General features: G+C 38.5%; 2 protein-coding genes across 2 annotated transcripts; one reads left to right on the top strand and one right to left on the bottom strand.

Annotated features, from left to right (window-relative positions):
- The first annotated feature begins 414 nt into the window (after positions 1 to 414).
- LOC113699495 (cysteine-rich receptor-like protein kinase 2) lies at positions 415 to 4,575 on the top strand. Its single transcript, XM_027219864.2, has 8 exons — positions 415 to 914; positions 1,121 to 1,518; positions 1,907 to 2,035; positions 2,261 to 2,388; positions 2,628 to 2,838; positions 3,356 to 3,584; positions 3,956 to 4,106; positions 4,227 to 4,575. The coding sequence occupies exons 1-8, from the start codon at positions 415 to 417 to the stop codon at positions 4,446 to 4,448; spliced, it is 1,968 nt and encodes a 655-aa protein (XP_027075665.1). The 3' UTR covers positions 4,449 to 4,575.
- A 1,127-nt stretch (positions 4,576 to 5,702) lies between these two features.
- On the bottom strand, positions 5,703 to 8,177 carry LOC113699234 (uncharacterized). Its single transcript, XM_027219443.2, has 2 exons — positions 7,936 to 8,177; positions 5,703 to 7,477 (listed from the first exon to the last, which is right to left on the bottom strand). The coding sequence occupies exon 2, from the start codon at positions 7,473 to 7,475 to the stop codon at positions 5,940 to 5,942; it is 1,536 nt and encodes a 511-aa protein (XP_027075244.1). The 5' UTR covers positions 7,476 to 7,477; positions 7,936 to 8,177; the 3' UTR covers positions 5,703 to 5,939.
- Positions 8,178 to 8,838: the final 661 nt, after the last annotated feature.

Here is an 8,838-nt window from a genome sequence, read left to right as displayed (position 1 = left end):
GGTCTTACATGAATTCAGTTTTCGCTCCATGCCCGAAAAGAATCTTTTTTTTTCTCAACAATGTATTTGTCATCTAATCAAATGGCAAAATTCAGACAATCTAGTTCCAACTTTTGTGTACAATTACGATGATTACTGGAATACATTGTGCATGATTTTGATATATGAAATATATATGGAAAATATTAATGGCACACCTGATCCTTTGATCATATAAATCATACCCCTATCTTCCATTGAATTTACAACCATTCGTTTTATGAAATTGTAATTTGCGTGAACAATCGAGGCATTTGTTAAAATTAAGATGTAGTGGAGAGAGAATAATAATGTAATGGTGAGAAGTTCTCTCTGATTCTCCGGATTCAATGGAGAGGAGCAGGAGCCTGCTCCGTTCTTTTGGTTGTTGCCATAATGCGATTAGCTTTGACCATCTCATTTTTCCCTTTCCTGAATTCCACACCATCCCACCATCAGCTTGGCAACCATGGCAAATTGATCCTCAAGTCTGCAGACTGCAAAAAGATCAGCACAACCATGGGGACAACCTTTTGGAACTTGGGAGTGCTGATCATTGTCATTGTTGCATCAATCCTGAAACCAGTAATTTCAGACCCACAAACCAATTTGCTAAACAGAGGATGCAGTCAGTACAATGCTACAAATTTTAGGGACTTCCATAACAATCGAAATGCCACCTTTAATGATCTCAGGAACCAGTTATCCCTGCAAAACAAGCACTTTGCTACGGCACAGCAGTCCAGGTCACCTGACCCCGTTTATGCCATGGTTCAGTGCAGAAACTACCTCTCCACAGCTGATTGTGTTTCCTGTTTTGATGCTGCAGTGGCCAAGGCTGTGAAATGCAAAGATGCAAATGGCGGTCGTGTTGTGTATGATGGCTGCTTCCTCAGGTAGTCCTGTTTAATCTTTTTAAAAGGGGAAAAGTTGGAAGAAAAGAACTAGAGAGATTGTATTTGTACGTGAGGATAGGACAAACAGAAACAGACTCAATTTGGTTGGTGATTTTGTTATATGTTTTTTGGAGGAAATGGAGGCTTTCACTGTCAGATCTCAATGTGCATCAGCTGAATATTTGGAAACTTTCTTGTTTTGCAAGGTACGAGAGCAACACCTTCTATGATCAGAGTACACTTCCAGGAAATGTGGAGATATGCAGCACTCAGACTGGATCTCGAGAAAATGAATTTGGAGCACAGGCACAAGCCCTGTTGAAGGATCTTCAACTTGCAACGCCTAGGATTACTGGTTACTTTGCGGCATCTAAGAGGGAAGTGAGTCCAGGTGGTCGCACAGTTTATGGGGTGGCACAATGTGCTGAAACAATCAGCCAAAGTGGTTGTGAAGATTGCTTGACTGTGGCATTTAACAATATACAGGGCTGTTTACCCAATGCAGATGGAAGGGCTGTTGATGTCGCCTGCTTTCTTAGGTATTCAGAGACTTCATTTTTCCCTGATAACCAGACAATCGATATCACGCCCTTTCTACGAGGACGTAAGATATCTTATCTCCCTAACATACGTCCTTGAGGATACATTTATACAGCTAATTACCTTTTCATAGTATTATCTTTTGGTGTACTGAAGAATATGCCATTTACTTGCAAATTCTTGATCGAACTTTCTCTGCTCTTACCGTCTTCACAAACAACCTTTTGATGAAAACAGGGACTTGTATGTCCTCTTCTTACTATTTATTGAAATGCTAATTCCATTGTATAATCATACTCATCTGCTTACTTCAGACAGGGAGACATTCTGACATAAATAGGCTTTTGGTTCATCCCTTGCACGTATTCCTCCCGGAGATGCTGTAGCACAGCTTTTATCTCAACTTAAAAAACTCCCTCTAATTGGTGACATGTAAATTTGCATTCTTGCAGGAGGTTTAAGCAAGAAGAAAGTTATTATCATTGGAGTGGCTGCCGCAGGTGGTGGCCTTCTTATTATTATTGCACTTGCTTTTATTCTATGGTGTCGGTTGCACAGAAAGCCAGAGGCGCCTCAAAAAGGTATTTTGGTTCTATTTGCAAGATAGCCAATGTAGACTGAACCACCAGGTCTAGAACAGCATTCTTCCCTCTGTTCCTTTATGAATTACTCGTTTTCATATCAGTCCTTGCACTGCTTTAGATAAGAAGTTGCTAACAAGATTTTTGGCATTTCAACATCATTTTTTTCCCTTAATCTTGTGTTAACCGTAAGGTAATAATTTGATATATTACCTTATCCACCAGGTAACATATTCGGTGCAACTGAACTGCAGGGTCCTGTAGCTTATGATTTTAAAGTTCTGAAAACTGCAACAAGAGATTTTAGCAAGGAATGCAAGCTTGGAGGAGGAGGTTTTGGAGAGGTTTTCAAGGTATAGTAATGTATGCAGCTTCTTTTTAACCGGTAATAAAGAATTCAATAGACCATTATCAATTATGATGATCTTCTTCAGAAGAGATTGCTTTTACCACCATGGTCGCTTCCCTTGACTTGTTCCATATTTCAAAGTTACTTCATCTTCTTAGCAATTTTTATAAAATTTAATTGCTTGCTTCACTGCCAGTGGTTCAATGTAGATATTTTCCTATTTTTGTCTTCATTACACTTCAGGGTACTCTGAATAATGGAAATATAGTTGCTGTCAAGAAGCTAAAAGCAACTGCTAGTAGACCAAAGGAAGAGGTTGAAAGTGAAATCAGAGTTATTGGTAATGTTCATCACCGAAATCTCATTCGCTTACTTGGATGCTCTACAAAAGGAGCAGAGCTACTCCTTGTGTACGAATACATGGCGAATGGAAGCCTGGATAAATTCTTATATGGTAAATCTTAACTCTGCATTTTTAAAGATGATGACACGATTGATTGATATGAGCTCGACCAAATACTTTTCTGTGACACTATCAGAAGATTCGGAAGGAGCTAGTAGATATCAGTACAGAGAGCTTGATTGAAAGCAAGCTCAGTTCAAAGAATGATGAGCAGAAGTTATCGCATAAAGTTCATATATCTACCTTAAGAACCCAGTTTTGCCCTGCTACATCAGAATGCAACCTTAGAAAACAGAGAGACAAATAAAGCAACTAGCAAGGAAGTTTTAATAATCAAGAGAATCGCTTCATCATACTTCCTATCAGGGTTTTAATCTACCATTACAATTCCTTTAGCATTTTGCTTCTTTATCTAAATCTTGTTTGGGTTTCATCATTTGCATACGTGCTTGAGTGAAGTATAATGCAATATATGGGTTAGTTTTCCTGATATATCTCTGAATGTGACAATGAATACGTGTATTAAACTTTCTTTCTTCTTCTTCTTCTTTTTTTTAACTGTTCACAGGTGATAAAAGAGGATATCTTAATTGGAAGCAACGGTTCGACATTGTGTTTGGAACAGCTAGGTGTCTTGCCTATCTGCATGAACAATACCATTTTTCTCTCATTCATCGAGATGTTAAGTCCAGCAACATTCTACTGGATAATTATTTTCAGCCAAAAATTTCTGATTTTGGAATGGCAGCACTTATGCCCGAAGATCGGAGCCATCTGAGCAGCTTTTCTGGTAACTTGTATGTCAAACTTCACTCCTACTTTTCATTTCATAAAAATAACAGCTCACCAGAGACATGGTTGATTAAGATGAAGCCTTTTTATGTATCTTTTGCAGTGGTTGTTTGTACATCCTACAATTTATATCCCTAAACCAAATGAAACGGATAGTGATGTCCAGGAACTCTGCATTTCTTGGCCTCGGATTTGTGTCTCAGTTTCATTTATTTTAGATGTCCAGTCTTCTAATCGAAACATGATCTGGCACCAACTGAAATCCCGTAGATAGTCATTTGCACCCTTTACTGTTCCATTAAGAGTATAAATGCGGGTTTGAAAAATAAACGAATTATGTCGTTGTCTTTCTGAGATGAGGAATTTAATGCAACAGGGGCTACATAGCACCAGAATATGCAATTCATGGACAGCTTTCTGAGAAAGTTGATGTTTACAGCTTTGGTGTTGTCGTTCTTGAAACAATCAGTGGCAGAAGTAGCAACTACAAAACAGTTGAGCCAGGCCGTGACAATCTTCTTGAACAGGTAACTTTCATTTGGCAACGTTAAACAGCTAACTGTCAGTTCACTTTGTTTCTTCAACCAGGTACATCTCATTCAGAAATTCTTTTGCGTGGACCTTTCCATCGCTTACTTTTATTACAGGCATGGAAGCAGTATGAGAGTGACATGCATTTGGCATTCGTGGATGAGACTTTGGACCCTAACGATTGCAAGACAGACGATGTAAAGAAACTCCTGGAAATTGCTTTGCTATGCACTCAATCACAACCTTCTCGAAGGCCCACCATGTCTGAGGTAGTTGTCATGCTTTCAAGCGATCGTTCATGGGCGCAGCAACGCCCCTTAAGGACTACAGTTATCTGATCAGATGGGAGATTTTCGGCGAATCTACAGAAATTGCATCATCAAACTCCACTGCCACAGCCTCTATTACATGGTTGCCAGGCCATTTTCTCGTATTCAAAATGCAGCATTTTCACTTATTTTCTTGTATTTCACGCATATAAACATCTGAAATCCAAGAAATCTCATGAAATGCTAGAATTATGTGTACAGAAGAGCTAGAACAAGGAATCTAATAATAGCTTCAGACGCCGTACCTATATCTGAACTGGTTTAAGACCATCAAGATCTATGGATTTCATTACTGCATTCTGCACCAGCTGAGATTGTTCTACTAGTTTCCAGCCATTTGGAAATGTTTTTGTTCTTTGGTAATCTCACCAATTCTTGAACTATCAATCACTCATGGAAATGAAGGAGCCACTTGAGCTTCCTGAGGTTTCACCTTCCATCCAACTTGGAGAGCCTGAAACTTGACACCGGATGCGAAGCTAAGTGCAGCAGTATTCTCTTCAAAAGGGATTACGAAGTCTTTGACATGAAGAGTTGCTTGGTTGCAGTACAGATAAACCCACTTTTTTCTCCGAAAGCAAGGAACGGTGAAATGTACCCGGAATATTATATCCAGCTGAATTTAAGGCAATTGCAAAGTAGAGAACTTAAATTCTTTTGGCAGTTTTAGTCAACAATATACCACCGTCAATGCAGTCCCAACCCGTATCTCCCAATGCACCAAGTCCATTTAAGTTGCTTTTTCCTCCTACTGAAATCCTAGAGCTTGTATAATGACCTATGGACATTGAAACCTAAGAAATGCAAATGAAGAATGCTAAAGGGAATAGAAATCAACTTCGAGAAATAGCAACAACAAAATTCAGTGTTATTAATTGCTATTTACTCATGATAACTTTATGTGCAATTAAAAGAAAAACAGAAAGCTTGTACTATGAACTGCAAAGTTTAATAAATCATGTTCTCAAGTCTATCCAACTGCCAGTTTATTAGACACAACCACTTAAAAAGCAGAGAAATATTAGTGCTCTTGCAAAGAGGGAATGATCACTAGGCAGATAGAAATTCACTGTGCCTGCAAGTAAGCTGAAATGAAAAGCAACTAGGGAACTTAAACCAGCACCAGCTAGTATCATAGTTCTTTCCTCCCATTCAAATTTCAAGGCGAGCCTGTCAATATGCATTAGTGTTAGCAAAGGAAGAAAGAGCAATTACAAAAATCTTCTACCTATAGACAATAGCAATTGACGAGCTCTAGACAAATTCACATTCAAAGGCAAGTCCCTTCTATATATTCAGGCTGAATTATAATTCCAATACTCAGGATTGAGAAACAACAGAAAGCAAATAAAAGGAATTTCTTATGCAATACTAGTAACTGGGAAATTTTCTGCTAACAAGATAAAAAGCACCCAAACTTGGAGAAAGGAAAGATCAGATCAACATATTACAAGATTCTATTCTACACGCAAGTAATAACTCCTCACTCAGGGAGACAATTCACTCCATCATGCCATCATCATCAACTTCCACGTCACTTAATTCAAGATCAGCAAGCAACTCTTCTAATGGAACAGATGGGACTTCCTCCCCATCAGTCACTGATGCCATTTCTGATGGCTGGTATTCCTTATTCCGGTACAATGACATGTTAAACCTCAACTCAGGGTTTTCCTCCAGGTCCCTCAGGAACTGCTCATACTCTGAGTTCACCTTCTCTTCATGATCTCTGCCTTTAGCTGTGTTATCAACTTCCATATCAAGAGATTTAAGTTTCCATGCACGAGGCTTCCCACGCTTCTTTTGGCGCTTCTCCTCGTAGCTCTTTTTAATCAATACAACTTCAGGGAGGACAAGGCCTTTGTATTTGTCTAGTTCAATATCATTGCTATTGGCCGCATACAAGTCATAGCCAAGAGCATTGTCCCCAGGGCTCAAAAGGTGGCCTAGATGAGTTCTCACTGAGAAAATTGTGTCATTTTTCCCAAAATCTGATACTCGAGCTACTTGTGCATCAGCTAAAACATACCTTGAGCCACCAACCACAACTTCAGAAGAAACTGGCTCCACATCTAATACTATATACTCTACAAGCTGCCTGCTGGAAAGCAGAGACTTGAAAGATGCCCTCCAATACTGATCAGCGTCCAAGAAACAGTGCCTCAGAGTGAAGGGGTCCATTAAAGCAATGCTGTTACTAATTTTAGTGCAAATGACGAGTGGACCAAGATTACCCAAACTAACAGCAACCTTTGGAGGGAGACAGATCAGATCTTCACGGCAAATCGGGCATATTTCAACAGAGAAGGTATACTTGTAATTGTAATTATTGCTTTTGGGATCATGGGAAACCAGTTGTTTATCATTACGATACCTAACTGGTGCAACTTTACCCAAAAATTCCACAAACTTCACGGCATGACTCCGGTTGGAAAAGAAGAAATCTATCCCCTGATCCATCTGCTTAATTCTTATGCAACGTGCAGCAGCATCGTGCTTAAGAATTAGCTGCTCCAGGTAGAAAAAAGTCCTTCTGTGAGAAACATGCTGGCGTAGCTGCACTGCAGCCACCCACTGATCAGGGTTGGCCTGAACCCTCGTACAAGATTCACACATTTGTTCATGTACAACATACTCCACAACGTAAGACTGCTCAAGTATCGCTCGGTTTAGAACCTCTTTCTGAACCGTCAGCTTAACTTTGATCCTTTTGGAATGAGGCTCGGTCCAGATGAACTCAGCATGTACTAACCGGACCTTGTTCAGATTCTTCAACCTCTTTACACAAAACGTAAGCAGCTCTTTTGATTCCAACTGAGCCTTGATCCAAGTTCTAGGAGGCTGCAGATAGCTATCACATTCGGGGCAATGAACAATAACCACATGCTTCTGTAGACCTTCAGTGATATCCACCTCAGAGCGCAAGCATTTCGTACACATATTAGCTGGATTGGGCTGCATCAAGATTCCACATTTGCAGCACAAAACGCTACCAATAGTTTGATTTACAGTAAACATACCGGCTTCTTGCGCCATATCTACAAACAACAACCACTGTATAAGCAACAGAACTGCTGAAACCCAACAAACTATCGACATTACCAACGTTTAACCCCTTTTAGACCAACAACTGAGTATTCAAAATTTAGCTATCAATTCCCAAAGCCAATAAAAACAATTTGTTCAAACACCAGAAGATGAAAATTATCACAAAAAACCAACCACATAATTCCACAAAAGCTGGAATTTTTAATTTTTTTTTTTAAAGCTGGCTGGAATTTTTATGACCAATCAATTATATTCGTCTCCTTCTCTTCTTAAAGTAAACCGAGTTAATACAAACCTAAGCATACAAATTTGCATCCACTAATAGCTAAATGCCACCATTGGTTTTGTAAGTACACAACAAAATATCAGAAATTATCCAAAAAGAAAAAATGTAGGAAACAACATATAAGCGTCAAAGAAACAAGGGCCGAATCAGTATCTAGCAAACCTGATGTTCGAAGGCTCGGATTTAGAACAATCTTAGCGGCAGAGCAAGACTGAAATGGAGAAGAAGGCCAGGGATTGATATTTATGCAGACGCAGAACTGACAGAAGAATGATGAAATAGTTGGAGGCCCTCTTGTTTCTTCCTGAGGCGGCTTCTTCAGCGTTGGAGGTATAACTCTATGATACAAGGGGTGAGGTCACGCACAAAAAGCGTTCCAGCCGCAGCGTTTTGCCGACCTAAACGTGACTGTGAGCGGAATAATGACTTTCTCCTTTTCTCTTTCCTTTTTTTCCTTTTTTTTTTTTTGGATATTTAGAATAGGCAAATGGCCGTCAATAACCTACTTAAATTTTTTTCTTTTGGTCATTTACTTAGTCAAAATGGTCATTTAACTAATTAAAATACATATTTTGTGATTAAAAAATGTATGTTTTCATTAGTTGAATAATAATCAAAGCATAAGTTCTATTAGTTGAGTGACAAAAATATAGTATTTTCTTAATTAAATGATCATTTTAACTACATAAAAAGTTTAGTGCCCAAAATAGGAAATTCTAGTAATAGTTTAAACTATTTTTGCCATTTGTTGTAATATTATGTGCTATAATCTTGTATTTTGTTTCTCATTCAGTTACCAATTTCCCAAATTGTCAGTCACATAATCACGTGATTGACTAACTGACCAAAAAAAAAATCATGTGATAAACCAAAAGAAAATAGAAATTGTCCTCCATGAGGTAGTATTGACATTAGTCAAATAGTATTAAAATCTACATTGAATCCAAGAAATCCTTTACATAATTAATTGATTGTTCAAAAAGTTTGTAGAAAATATTTTTCTTCTTTTGAAGAGACACCTTCTAGCTATTTCCTTAAGAAATTAGATTGGCTTGCCTTTTAAAG

Source organism: Coffea arabica, chromosome 7c (genome assembly GCF_036785885.1).
Source record: "Coffea arabica cultivar ET-39 chromosome 7c, Coffea Arabica ET-39 HiFi, whole genome shotgun sequence".
In the NCBI taxonomy this organism is placed as follows: Eukaryota; Viridiplantae; Streptophyta; class Magnoliopsida; order Gentianales; family Rubiaceae; genus Coffea; species Coffea arabica.
This window is presented reverse-complemented; position numbering and strand designations above follow the sequence as displayed.

Excerpts from the sequence above, each read along its gene's own strand:
- LOC113699495 (XM_027219864.2), top strand. The coding sequence starts at position 415 with ATGCGATTAGCTTTGACCATCTCATTTTTCCCTTTCCTGAATTCCACA. Across the intron at positions 915-1,120 it reads TATGATGGCTGCTTCCTCAG|GTACGAGAGCAACACCTTCT; the intron begins GTAGTCCTGTTT and ends TTGTTTTGCAAG. Across the intron at positions 4,107-4,226 it reads GTGACAATCTTCTTGAACAG|GCATGGAAGCAGTATGAGAG; the intron begins GTAACTTTCATT and ends CTTTTATTACAG.
- LOC113699234 (XM_027219443.2), bottom strand. The coding sequence starts at position 7,475 with ATGGCGCAAGAAGCCGGTATGTTTACTGTAAATCAAACTATTGGTAGC.